We start from the raw sequence: 14,050 nt of genomic DNA, 5'->3' as shown, positions 1-14,050 counted from the left end.
ACTCATTTTCTCGTTGTTTTACGGGAGGAGACAGGCTAAAAGTGGTTAAATCTTTAGCCCAGGATCTCACAGCTAAGTGGTGGAGGGTCGGGAGCTGAGGCCGACTTCCAAGCCTGCCCTTTACGTCTCTGCAGTAACGTGAGGCGTGCTTTTGGTTTTCACTTTGTGTATAGATCTCTGTTTACTTTTGGATACTAGTGTGGCCTCCACCAGGGACTGTCTTCCTGGGAAATCGTGTTTGGTCTTTGGCTGTGCTCTGTTGTTTGTCATACCCGATAGGACAGCTGCAACGAGGTGGAGTAGATGGAGCCGTGAATGTCTGAATGCAGAATTCAGGTGTGGGGGAAGCAGAACGTCCTGTAGGTGCCTGAGGTGGTGGTTTTGCAGTGTGAAGTCCCTTGATGTTACCCAGCTGTGAGCCTAGGGGTGTGTGTGTCTTTCCGAGTTCTAAGTGACAGCTTTGTGCCGTCTCTTCCCTCTAGAGATGCACGAGTGCAAGTGATCATAAGTGAGACTGATCAGACTGGCCTCTGTATTTAAAAAATAAAATCAAAAGCGAGTCATGTTCCTAATAACAGCTTTCTGTGATGCACTGGCAACTGGCTGCTCCTCCTCCTTGCTGCCCGGAGATTGGCTTTTGTCAGTCGTCTGAGGTAATGAGGCCCTGATGACTGAGTCATTCCGAATTTTAACTAAAAATCAAGCAAGACTGAGGATCGACCGAGACTGCCAGCTTATTGCCCTACGGGGAGAAGTATCGCTGTCAGCAGACTCCAGGCAGTTAGTGAATTCTCTCTCTGGTCCGGCTTCAGGAGGAGCTGCCTATAAACAGGGGCCGTCTTTGTGACTTACAGTCGCCGTCTCGGGGTCCCCGTTCTGGGGGGGTGGGCTGCTTGGACGCCAGCAGGGGCATTACGTGAGCCGAATCTGTGACTGCACTGGACTCAGAGAGCTTGGTGCAGCTGGCTGTCACCGTGTTGGCATGCCCTCTCGGTGGACCTGAGCATCGTTGGCTATGTTCCTCCTCCTTGGTCAGTGTAAGGCCCGGGCGTCGTCGCTGTGGGCCTCTGCAGCAGTTCTCTGCATGTTCTGCCTGTAATGACTGAGTCGGGTCCTACTGGTTGTCCCATCCTTTCTGTTCAGGTGGTGGTGCCAGGGCTGTGGTCGTGATGCTGCTCTTCCAGTTTCTAACTCCCTGGACTCCCTCATTGGAACTGAAGCTTTCAGATGTTTCAGCTGGAATCGTTTAGAGTTTTCTGTATTTTAAAAGGGAGTATTGACACTCAAGGATTCAAATACTTGATCACTTTGTTTTGGAACCATTAGCTTTGTAGCCGAGGAACGTACTCAGCAGAACTGGAGATTTAATTCGGCAAATTAAATCCGCGTTGGCACTTTAGGAGTTGGGAGTATTCAAGGTGGTAGGAGGCAGATGGGGAATGAGTCTTTGCCTTCAAGGATCTCGCCATGTAATGGGCACACACACAGTGGCAGACATGACGTGCTGTGGTGGAGGCCACGTGAGGTACAGTGATGGCAGAGGGGATGGACAAGACCCTTTACCTGAGGGGCCAGGAGGGACTGCACACGTAGCCACACACGGTCGTTTCCATATCATCACCCCACCCCCGCAAGGCAGAAGCAAAGACATCCCAAAGCAAAACACAAGTTTTCTTTTGCTAGGAAGTTTTCAGGAGGACCAGATGTGCAGGTGCCAATATTCAGTGGCACAGCAGAGTCCACATTCCACCCGTGTATCCCGTGCCGGTTTGTAATTCGTCTGTGGTCGAACGGGAAGCCTGTTTGCTGATGCTCCTCCCCTTGTTTTGGGGGTGTCTTCTCCACTCCCGGGTGGGCGTGGCCGACTGACACCCCCCGCCCCCCAGCTCTCCTGGGGCATGTCTGGGATTGTAGCTGAGGGGCAGGCTTGGTGGAGGTCCCGGTGGTTTTCCTGGAAAGTGATTTTCAGAGGGTTCTGTGCTGTGTGTAAGGACAGGTGTGTAGCTCAGATCCCTGCCCAGGCTCTAGGGCCCCTTTATCACCCACCCACCTGCAAAATCCAGGGATGAAAGATGTTACTAGATGGTCGTAGACACAAAAGTGAGATTGAGAATTCGTTGCACACAGGATTAGCTCTTGACCAGCCTCAGTAACTTCCTTCACTTCTGTGATTCAGACATTGCTTTAATCTTTAAATATTTATATGTGCCAGGCACCCTGAGTCAAGACTCCTAGGATCCTTTGTTTACAGTAGTTTCCTGATTAGCTGTGCTGGATTTATAGTTACTAATGTTATGACACATTTCTATTCACAGTGCTTTCTGGTTACAAACCGTTACTGCTAGTTTCATACTAATAGCATACGTAATCTTTTAATGCTCTGAGCAACACTCTTATGAACTCATAACTGTCTCTGGCCTGTAGGATGCAAGGCGGCAGAGAGGAATGGTGGATTATTATAGTTATGAGCAGATACAGGTCTGCACGCCCTTCAGTGAGTTACTGACTGCGTCAGTGGACTGGGTTACACCCACCACCAGTGGGTTTCCTCTTTTACGGGTGACCAGTCTAGAGGGCAGATAGAGTGAGAGTAAAAACTAGAAAGACAGGCACATCCTGCTGTGGGGCCAGTGGCACACGTGCTCCCAAGGACCAGCCACGTGGGCTGCTTTTTTTTTTTTTGAGATGGAGTTTTGCACTTGTCTCCCAGGCTGGAGTGCAATGGCACAATTTTGACTCACTGCAACCTTTGTCTCCCAGGTTCAAGCGATTTTCCTGCCTCAGCCTCCTGAGTAGTTGGGATTACAGGCACACGCCGCCATGCCTGGCTAATTTTTGTATTTTTAGTAAAGATGAGGTTTCACCATGTTAGGCTGGTCTTGAAATTCTGACCTCCAGTGATCCACCCACCTTGGCCTCACAAAGTTATGGGATTATGGGCGTGAGTCACTGCACCCGGCCCCTTTTTTTTTTTTTTTTTTTTGAGACGGAGTTTCCACTCTTGTTGCCCAGGCTGGAGTGCAATGGTGTGATCTTGGTTCACTGCAACCTCTGCCTCCCAGGTTCAAGTGGTTCTTCTGCCTCAGGCTCCCAAGTAGCTGGGATTATGGGCACCTGCCACCACACCTGGCTAGTTATTTGTATTTTTAGTAGAGATGGGGTTTCACCATGTTGGCCAGGTGGTCTCAAACTCCTGACCTCAGGTGATCTGCCCGCCTTGGCCTCCCAAAGTGCTGGGATTACAGGCGTGAACCACTGCGCGCAGCCCCACGTGAGCTTCTTGTCTGTACCTTCTGTGTGGGATTTGTAAGCTAGAGGCGAAGGTTGTGTAATGTTTATCATGAAAAATGTTAAACACAGAACATAATGTAGGTTAATATGAAACTGATTTTAAAGGAATAAATGCCAACATTTCTGCAGAATGAATGGAAGCTCGTGCTAGCATCTTACCTGTTGATAAGGAAACGAGTTAATAGTATCACCAGCACATTTCAAGGTGGATAATCACTTGTCAAATGTTGGACAAAGTTTTGCTCACCTGAATGTAGCCCAGCAGGGCTGAGAGAGAAAGCGCTCTAACCCAGCTACAGGTAAAGACGGGAACGGGCCCTGCTGTGAGATGCCCTCTCTGTGCCCCCACTCCAAGGCAGCTACCTTTCTGGTGTCCTTGTACCCCCTGTATACAGTTACCACATCCATGGCACCTGCTTTTTAAAGTTTTGTTTCTCCAGATCTGAGCTGTCCAACCTGAAGGGGTGGAGCTGCCAGCAGGAGCCTTGGCCTCAGGCAGTCACTCCACTGGCTGAGAGGGGAGCGAGCCCTAGCACACCTAGGCCTGCGAGTCTGATATATTAATTTTTAAATTTTTTTTGAGATGGGGTCTCCCTCTATCACCCAGGCTGGAGTGCAGTGGTGCGATCTCGGCCCACTGCAACCTCCGCCTCCCAGGTTCAAGTGACCCTCCTTCCTCAGCCTCCCAACTAGCTGGGATTACAGGTGCCCACCACCACACCCAGCTATTTTTTGTATTTTTAGCAGAGACAGGGCTTCACTGTGTTGGCCAGACTGGTCTGCACTCCTGACCTCAGGTGATCACCCACTTCGGCCTCCCAAAGTGCTGGGATAGTAGGTGTGAGCCACTGCATCTGGCCCAGTTTTTTTTTTGAGATGGAGTCTCACTCTGTTGCCCAGGCTGGAGTGCAGTGGCATGATCTCGGCTCACTGCAAACTCTGCCTCCCAGATTCAAGCGACTTTCCTGCCTCAGCCTCCCGAGTAGCTGGGATTACAGGTGTGCACCACCACGCCCAGCTAGTTTTTGTATTTTTAGTAGAGATGGGGTTTCACCATGTTGGCCAGTCTGGTCTTGAACTCCTGATCTCATGTGATCTGCCTGCTTTGGCCTCCCAAATTGCTGGGATTACATGGGTGAGCCACCACACCTGGCCCAAATTAATTAATTTTAAATTTAAAACTCAGTTCCTCAGTTGCCCTGTGTGACAGCTACTCCACAATTCAGCTACTCTGGGACAGAAAGCCGCACTGTCCTAGTAGAATGTTCTTTAGTTGGCACCGACACAGACATTAAGCTCCTTCAGGAAAGGGCCCAGTGTGGCTGGATCAGCATTTTAGCCACAAAACCTAGGACATTGTAGGTGCTCCAGGATTATTTGCTGAATGAAAAAGTCTGTATTTGTTTCTTGTACGTATGCAAATTGGGAACCAAATGTTAATTTTGTAATCGATACTTGAAATCTGACGAGTAAAAGTTTCATAATACATTTTTTCTCTTTTTCTCCTGTCAGGTATCATGATATTAGCTGGTTTAACCTCAAGCCATTTGAGTCATTCAATCTCCTGAAAATGGGAGACACAGTGGGGCCCCTCCCAGGGGCTCTTGGCTGTTGCTGATGGCAGAAACCACGCTTGACCAAGGTTCACTTGTAGCTCCACGGCGTCAGTGCAGCTGGTGTCGTCCTGACCATGGACGGTGCGTCAGCCGAGCAGGATGGCCTCCAGGAGGACAGATCCCAAGGTGGCCCCTTGGCTCTCCCCGAGGGCCCCCTGAAGCCCCCGGGCCCAGTGGTGCCACCTGACCAGGACCCACTGGTGCCACCTGACCAGCAGGACAAAGCCCAGCGTAAGTTGTCAGGTTCCTCTGTGTGCTGGTCACAGGAGGACGTGGTGTTGAGGGAGGACGTGGTGTTGAGACCACTGTGAGCTTTTCACTTCATTCAGAGTATGTTTTAGTAACTGAATGATGCCACCTTTAGATCAGGCACATTCCTGCTAAACAGAACGCCATTTGACACCTGTGGGGCAGCAGCAGTGTTTCCCTGAAGGGATCTCTGGGTCTTTGTCGTGTTCCCTGCCCAGAATTCTACCCTTTTTTTTTTTTTTTTTTTGAGATGGAGTTTCACTCTTGTTGCCCAGGCTAGAGTGCAGTGGCGAGATCTCGGCTCACAGCAACCTCCACCTCCTGGGTTCAAGCGATTCTTCTGCCTCAGCCTCCCGAGTAGCTGGGATTACAGGCGCCGCCACCACCCCCGGCTGTTTTTTGTATTTCTATTAGGGTTTTTCCATGTTGGTCAGGCTGGTCGCGAACTCCCAACCTCAGGTGATCCACCCACCTCAGCCTCCCAGAGTGCTGGGATTACAGGCGTGAGCCACCGTCCCCAGCCCCTTTTTTGTGTGTGTGTGACACAGCGTCCTGTTGCCAAGGCTGGAGTGCAGTGGCACAATCTCAGCTCACTGCAACCTCCACCTCCCGGGTTCAAGTGATTCTCCTGCTTCAGCCTCCTGAAGTAGCTGGGACTATAGGCGCCCACCACCACGCCCAGCTGTTTTTTGTATTTTTAGTAGAGACGGGGTTTCACCATGTTGGTCAGGCTGGTCTCGAACTCCTGATCTTAAGTGATCCACCCACTTGAGCCTCCCAAAGTGCTGGGATTATAGGAGTGAGCCACTGTGCCTGGCCAAATTCTGCCTTTTTGATTGGTCAGTGGCCAAATTTTTAATAGCTAGAATTCAGAACTATTTCAATAGAGATCTAAGGATTACTGAGCACAATTTTATGTTAGCCCCCCGGGGCTATGCACGTGTCAGAGGGAAAGGGTGAGTTAGTTATTCACTCAGTTCCCCTGCCTCTTTCTGGCCAGGAGGTTCAGTGCTTTAAAACAGTAGACTATAGATGTGCTAATTTACTATCAGAAATCACAGTCTAATTCCTGTAAAATGATACTCAGGCACTTAGGATGGCTTCGCTGGTCCTTGCTACGAAAACATCAGGTGAGGCAGATAACAGCTTGGAGGCCCAAGGTCAGGGGCTCTGAAACCCACAGCCATGGAACCTGCTGTTAGATCTGCCACTCGGGAGCATTGTGCCCTTGAGCAAGATGCTTGATTAATTGCAGCCTCTACCTCTTCATTTTTCTGTTTCAAAAATTTTATTACTGTTTTTAGAGTCAGGGTGTTGCTCCATTGAGCAGGCTGAAGTGCAGTGGTGTAATCATAGCTCACTGCAGCCATGAGCCCCTGGGCGTAAGCAATCCTCCTGCCTTGGTCTCTGGGGTAGCTGTGACTACAGATGCGTGTCAGCACGCCTGGCTGATTTTTCTTTTTTTTTGAGACAGAGTTTTGCTCGTCTCCCAGGCTTAGTGCGGTGGTGCGATCTCAGCTCGTCGCAACCTCTGCCTCCCAGATTCAAGCGATTCTTCTGCCTCAGCCTCCCGAATAGCTGGGATTACAGGCATGTGCCACCATACCCAGCTAATTTTGTATTTTTAGTAGAGATGGAGTTTCCATGTTGATCAGGCTGGTCTCGAACTCCCGATCTCTGGTGATCCATTCGCTTCGGCCTCCCAAAGTGCTGGGATTGCAGGTGTGAGCCCCTGTGCCCAGTTGCCTGGCTCATTTTAAAAACTTTTTATAGAGACAGTCTTGCCGTTGCCCAGGCTGGTCTTGAATTCCTGGCCTCAAGTTATCCTCCCACCTTCACCTCCCAAAGTGCTGGGATTATAGGCGAGAGCCACTGCATGTGGCCAACCTCTTTTTTTGTTGTTTTTTGTTTTTTTGAGACAGAGTCTTGCTCTGTCGCCAAGGCTGGAGTGCAGTGTCGCGATCTTGGCTCACTGCAACCTCCACCTCCCGAGTTCAAGTGATTCTCCTGCTTTAGCCTCCCAAGTAGCTGGGATTACAGATGCGTGCCACCGTGCGTGGCTAATTTTTGTCTTTTTTTTTTTTTTGAGACGGAGTCTCGCTCTGCCCCCCAGGCTGGAGTGCAGTGGCCGGATCTCAGCTCACTGCAAGCTCCGCCTCCCGGGTTCACGCCATTCTCCTGTCTCAGCCTCCAGAGTAGCTGGGACTACAGGCGCCCGCCACCTCACCCGGCTAGTTTTCTGTATTTTTTAGTAGAGACGGGGTTTCACCGTGTCGGCCAGGATGGTCTCGATCTCCTGACCTCGTGATCCGCCCGTCTCGGCCTCCCAAAGTGCTGGGATTACAGGCTTGAGCCACCGCGCCCGGCCTAATTTTTGTCTTTTTAGTCGAGATGAGGGTTTCACCATGTTGGCCAGGCTGGTCTTGAACTCCTGACCTCAAGTGATCCACCTGCATCGGCCTCCAAAGTGTTGGGATTACAGGTGTGAGCCACCACGCCTGGCCTAACCCATTAACTTTTATCTGAAATGCAAGGTTCCCCCTCTCCCAGCAGTGGAGCTCCCGGGTCGTTTGCATGAAAGGCGTCTCAGTGCGTTGGCGGGGTCCCCTTGCTCTGGCTTCCTGTCTGTGGCACCCCTGCTTTTACTCTGGTTTTTCTTTCAGGAGGCATGACAGTAAGTAGCTGTGTTTGGACTCACATTTGCAAGTGAAAGAAACCCATTTTTAATTTGCCTGAGCAAAAAGCGAATTTACTCTACTGCATGCACATGGGATCCGAGGAATGCCAACCGCTGTGAGAGGCAGGGGTGTTGCCAGGCCTCGAGAGCCACTGGAACCAGGGCCAGAACCCCCTGAGGACCCTCCCTTCCCCCTCACATGTCTTGGTTCTTTGAACTGACCCACCCGCCAGTCAGCAGTTGGGGGCAGGGAAAAGACTGAAAATCACTTCATTGAAAGAAGTCTTTCTTTTTTCTGTTTGATGAGGAAATACGTTTTAGTTTGTGTTGTGGGTAATTTATATATAATCATGTTAGTGGGTGAACTGAGGTAACACGTGGGTATAGAATTGTCACTGGTTCAACCCAGGCCTTTACCCAGCAGGCAGTGTTCGAGCAGAAGCACAGTTCTGGCTTGTCTCTGCTTCGCGGGTGGTGTTCTGATGATATAATCCACCTCTTTGCCGTAGGGTCCTCGCCTTGGAGGATAGGCTTAGGCTTTGAAATGACTCCAGAATCAGCCTTTGTAAATGTGAGGCTGTGTGACTCTGATTATCACTGCTGTTCTCAGTGCCTGCTAGAAAGATTGTCAGCTGTGTTTTAAGCGTTTGTGGTTTTTGCTTGTTTTAAACAGTCGACTTTCATAAGATTTCTTACTGGTTTTACTTAAATGGAAAGGAAACATTGGCTAGGTGCAGTGGCTCACGCCTGTAATCCCAGCATTCCAGGAGGCCGAGGCGGGTGAGCGGGTCACTTGAGGTCAGGAGTTTGAGACCAGCCTGGCCAACATGGTGAAACCCCGTCTCTACTAAAAAGACCAAAAATTAGCCGGATGTGGTAGTGGGTGCCTGTAATCCCAGCTCCTCCAGAGGCTGAGGCAGGAGAATCGCTTGAATCCGGTGGGTGGAGCTTGCAGTGAGCTGAGATTGTGCCACTGCACTCCAGCCTGGGCACTAGAGCGAGACTCCATCTCAAAAAATAAAAATAAAAAGAGGAAATGTTACTGTCGTTACTACATAAATTCTACAGCCAGAGTGGAGGCGTGGAGGGCGAGTTCACCTTACAGGGAGGACATGACACCAGCGGGGCTGTGGGCCTTATCCTGGCCACCCCGCCTGTGGGACGGGGCCCATGGGCTGCTCTTCTCAGAGTGAACGCCTTTGTGGGGTGAGAAGGTACTGTGCTCATGAGTCTGGATCCTCTTCTCTCCTACTCCAGCTGCGTGTCTGAAAAGCGACATCACTTGTTGTTAAATCCACGGTGGTCCAGCGTACTCTGTCTTTCCAGGTGCTGAGGTAAACAGAGCTTCCACGGAAGGAGAAAGCCCGGATGGACCTGGCCAGGGAGGCCTCTGTCAGAATGGGCCAATGCCACCCTCGCCAGACCCTCCGTCATCTCTCGACCCCACCACAAGCCCAGTGGGCCCTGATGCCTCTCCAGGTGTGGCTGGTTTCCATGACAACCTAAGGAAGGCTCAGGGAACTAGTGCTGAGGGCAGTGTTAGAAAAGAAGCTTTGCAGTCTCTCAGACTCAGTCTTCCTATGCAAGAAACGCAACTGTGTAAGCATCCATTCCCGCCGCTTTTCCCACCCTCCATGTTCGTGTCGCTCAGCCCCTTGGGAGCAGGTGCCCTGCGCACTTGCTGTCTGAGCCGTTGTGTGCCTGTGCCTGCCGTGTGCCATCCAAGTCCCATGCAGGGCTGTGCGTTTAGCAAAGAGAGCTTCACATTAGAGAGTGAAGATGCAGTTGGAGTCCAGGCTCTGCTACGGTCTGACTGGCAGCGGTGCTGACGCTGTTGCGTTAAAGGCCGGCCTGCATGTCCTGTGTCACCCAGGTGCTTGGTAAGCAGACCGTGGGCATCCAGCCTGTTTTGTTCTTTTAATTAGAGTCAGGATCTTACTCTGTTGCCCAGGCTGGAGTCCAGTGGCACAGTCAGAGCTCACTGCAGCCTCTGCCTCCCAGGCTCAAGGTATCTTCCTGCCTCTGTCGTCAAGTAGCTGGGACAACAGGTGCACGCCACCACACCCGAGTAATCTTAATTTTTTTTTTTTTTTTTTTATAGAAATAGGGTCTCACCATGTTGCCCAGGCTGGTCTTGAAGTCCTGGGCTCAAGTGATCGTCATACCTTGGCCTCCCAAAATGCTGGGATTATAGGCGTGAGCCACTGTGCCTGGCCTGCAGTATCTTTTTAAAAATTTCTTAAAACTAAATAAAAACAACAAAACCCCCCAAATTACTGAAATCAAACTGCATTTCAGATGTGTTTATTTGAAACAATTCTGAAAACTCATTGCCAGCGTTTAAGTTGAGAAGTAGCATGTAAAAAAGTCTAGATTCCTGATTTTTTTCAACTTAGTTTATTTACTTTTGGGGTCCTAAAGTTACAGATGTGTGAGCTCTGGCCCAGGTGCCCGTGTGACAGCAGTGCTGGGTCTGCGTGCACGCCTTTGTGGGATGCCCCGGTCACCTGTTCCTGCTGGCGCCTGGCTCTGAGCCTGTCTCCTGCATCAGTGTTTGGTTGAAACCCTGCTCATTTTACCAACTTGTATAAATATCTGTCTGATGGCCGTAGACCTGCGTTTGCCACTTACGGTCTAGCCATCTGGACCACTTTGCCTCGTGAAAAGGACTAGAGATCTTTTCAGTGATAAAATGTATAAACTAATAATGGTACATTTACAGTGAAATTCTTGGTGACTACTCAGATTTTAGGGATTATTTAGGACAGTAGCTGCTCATCTCCTCAGCATCCACATGTAAGGAGGGTGCCGTGTGTAAAGTGTTGCTGCGTGATTATGCTTCCCTTCTCTGGTCGGCACCCAGGCCATCGGGCCATGTCTGCTGTTAGCTTAGGAAGGACAAGGGCCACACACTCAGCCCTGGGAAGTGGAGCCCTGGGTTTGTAACTGTAACACGTTGGCACGCACCATGCACCCCTTTTATCACCCAAAATGAACGGTCTGGGTTTTAGATATTTTAAATTCTGGTTTTGGCTAACACGTTATAATTTTCCCCTCCTGTCCCGGAGCATGACCTCGGATTAGAGTCTCGTCTGTCTGGAGACTGAGGTAACCTGCTTCCAGCCCTGGAGGGCAGAGCCTGTGCAGCATTTACTCTGCAGTGAGGCCTGGCGCCAGGCTTCAGCCGTTTGAGTACCGCCAGAGCCTTTTCGTAACGTGGCTTGTGACTGTAGGAGCTGAGATGAGCTGTGCGTCAAAGCGGACCCCAAATGTAACTGCGCAAGGAAATGCACGCGGGGTCTCGTGACCCAGCGGCGGCTGAGCTCCTGTGGCTGGGTACCGCCTGTAATTCCACAGTGCCGGCTTTTCACGTGCTCCTCCCAGCGGGGTCAGGAGAACCTGCTGTGAAGCCAGGGGAAGTTGCAGCGTGGTGAGAGCTGAGCCTGCCTCAGAGTGCTCGGCACGGCTCCAGCTTTGAACCCAGTTCTTTCTGTTGTTAAAAGGCACTTGCTGCCAGGCGCGGCAGCTCACGCCTGTAATCCCAGCACTTTGAGAGGCTGAGGCGGGCGGATCACCTGAGGTCAGGAGTTCGAGACCAGCCTGGCCAACATGGAGAAACCCCCATCTCTACTAAAATACAAAATTAGTCAGGTGTAGTGTTGCATGCCTGTAATCCTGTCTACTCAGGAGGCTAAGGCAGGAGAATCGTTTGAACCCAGGAGGCAGAGGTTGCAGTAAACCAAGATCACACCACTGCACTCCAGCCTGGGCAGCAAGAGCGAAACTCCGTCTCAAAAAAAAAAAAAAAGGCCGGGTGCAGTGGCTCACGCCTGTAATCCCAGCACTCTGGGAGGCTGAGGTGGGCGGATCATGAGGTCAGGAGACCGAGACCATCCTGGCGAACACGGTGAAACCCCATCTCTACTAAAAATACAAAAAATTAGCCGGGCGTGGTGGTGGGCGCCTGTAATCCCAGCTACTCGGGAGGCTGAGGCAGGCGAATTGCTTGAACCCGGGAGGTGGAGCTTGCAGTGAGCCGAGATCACACCACTGCATTCCAGCCTGGGAGACAGAGCGAGACTCTGTCTCAAAAAAAAAAAAAAGTCACTTGCTGTGGTTTCCTGTTTTACCAGGGGATGCCCCCAGGCGGGGTGTACTCGTCATGGGATCACAGACCCAGTGCCTGGCCAGTGTGTCTCCTGTGAGGTGGTTCCCGCCTGTGGTCAGTGTCAGGGGCTCACAGTTCTCTCTTGATCTAGAAATTGTCCTTCCAAACAAGATGGCTCTGCATTGTTTAGGTGTAAAATATATGGGTAATTAAGTACAAAACGACCAAGTTCTTGTGCCTGATTGTTTTGCATCCTGGTATTTGATGAGTTTCCAAATGGCCATTTTCCCACTGCAGGCTCTACAGATTCTTCCCTGCCACTGGAGAAGGAGGAGCAGGTCCGACTTCAGGCTCGGAAGTGGCTGGAAGAGCAGCTCAAACAGTACAGGGTGAAGCGCCAGCAGGAGAGGGTGAGTTCCCTCTCCCGAACAAGCTCATGGAAAGCTTCCTGCCCTAGAGACAGCTGTTGGTCCCACATAACCCTGGGACCTGCCATTGGCTTCTCTGAGCTGCCATGGGCTCAGGGGCCTCTGCAGCGGTTGACTCTGCTCCTGTCGTGTGGGTCCCACCTCTGGGGGGACTCCACAGGAGCCTGGCTTGTGCCCCCTGCCTGGTCCTGCTTCTTTTGCAACAAGCACATTTTATTTCTAAATCTGCCAATTGAAAAGCAAAGAAAGCAAACACAGGTGACCTCAGAGACACTGTGGGTTCAGTTCCGGACCACCACAAAAATGTAAACATTGCAATAGAGCAAGTCCTACATGGTTTTGGTTTCCTAGAGCATAAAGAAGTTATGTGTATACGCTTCTGTAGTTTACTAAGTGTGCGGTAGCACTGTGTCTAAATAAAACGGATGTACCCACATTAATTTGAAAATGCTTTATTACTAAAAAATGCTAACGATCATCTGAGCCTTCAGCAAGTGTAATCTCTGTGCTGTTGGAGGATCTTGCGTCAAGTTGGATGGCTCCTGACTGATCAGGGTGGTGGTTGCTGAAGATTGGGCTGTAGGAATTTCTTCAAACCGCAGTAAAGTTTGCCATGGTGATTCACTCTCTTACAAAAGATGTCTCTGTAACATGCAGTGCTGTTTGATAGGATTTTACCCATTCAAGTTTTTTTTTTTTTTTGAGATGGAGTCTTGCTCTGTCGCCCAGGCAGTGGCGCCGTCTTGGCTCACTGCAAGCTCCGCCTCCCGGGTTCACGCGATTCTCCTGCCTCAGCCTCCCGAGTAGCTGGGACTACAGGCGCCCGCTACCACGCCCGGCTAATGTTTTTGGTATTTTTAGTAGAGACGGGGTTTCACCGTGTCAGCCAGGATAGTCTCGATCTCCTGATCTCATGATCCGCTGGTCTTGGCCTCCCAAAGTGTTGAGATTACAGGCGTGAGCTACCGCGCCCAGCCCTCCCTTTCAAGTTTTATTGCGAGATTGCAGCAATTCAATCACATCTTCAGGCTCCACTTCTAATTCTAGTTCTCTTGCTGTTTCCACCACATCTGCAGTCAGGTTCTCCACAGAAGTGTGGAGCCCCTCAAAGTCGTCTATGAGGGTAGAAATCAGCTTCTTCCACACTCCTGTTAATGTTGATATTTTGACCCCTCCAGCCATGAATCATGAATGTTCTTAATGGCATCTAGAATGGTGAATCCTTTCCAGAAGGTTTTCAGTTTACTTTGCCCAGATCCGTGAGAGGAATCACTATGACTATGGCAGTTGTACCCTTACAAAGGTATTTCTTTTTTTTTTTTTTTTTTTGAGACGGAGTCTCGCTCTGTCACCCAGGCTGGAGTGCAGTGGCCGGATCTCTGCTCACTGCAAGCTCCGCTCCCGGGTTTACGCCATTCTCCTGCCTCAGCCTCCCGAGTAGCTGGGACTACAGGCGCTCACCACCTCGCCCGGCTAGTTTTTTGTACTTTTTAGTAGAGACGGGGTTTCACCGTGTTAGCCAGGATGGTCTCGATCTCCTGACCTCGTGATCCGCCCGTCTCGGCCTCCCAAAGTGCTGGGATTACAGGCTTGAGCCACCGCGCCCGGCCTACAAAGGTATTTCTTAAGTAATAAGACTTGAAAGTCAAAACTAGTCCTTGATCCATGGGCTCACAATGGA

At 50.7% G+C, this 14,050-nt stretch overlaps 1 protein-coding gene across 2 annotated transcripts in view; it reads left to right on the top strand.

Annotated features, from left to right (window-relative positions):
- GOLGA3 (golgin A3) overlaps positions 1-14,050 on the top strand; it is a 54,997-nt gene that overhangs the window by 1,904 nt on the left and 39,043 nt on the right. The window contains exons 2-4 of one of the 2 annotated variants that reach the window (XM_025402388.1): positions 4,804-5,138; positions 9,160-9,312; positions 12,239-12,351. In XM_025402388.1, the coding sequence (XP_025258173.1) occupies positions 4,982-5,138; positions 9,160-9,312; positions 12,239-12,351 (423 nt within the window). In that variant the 5' untranslated portion in view covers positions 4,804-4,981. Of the gene's footprint in view, positions 1-4,803; positions 5,139-9,159; positions 9,433-12,238; positions 12,352-14,050 lie in introns of both variants that reach the window. The other variant, XM_025402387.1, reaches the window with a different exon arrangement.

The sequence above is a fragment of the Theropithecus gelada genome, chromosome 11, assembly GCF_003255815.1.
Source record: "Theropithecus gelada isolate Dixy chromosome 11, Tgel_1.0, whole genome shotgun sequence".
NCBI lineage: Eukaryota > Metazoa > Chordata > Mammalia > Primates > Cercopithecidae > Theropithecus > Theropithecus gelada.
Note: the sequence above shows the minus strand (reverse complement) of the source record. Positions and strands in the feature narration are given on the sequence as shown.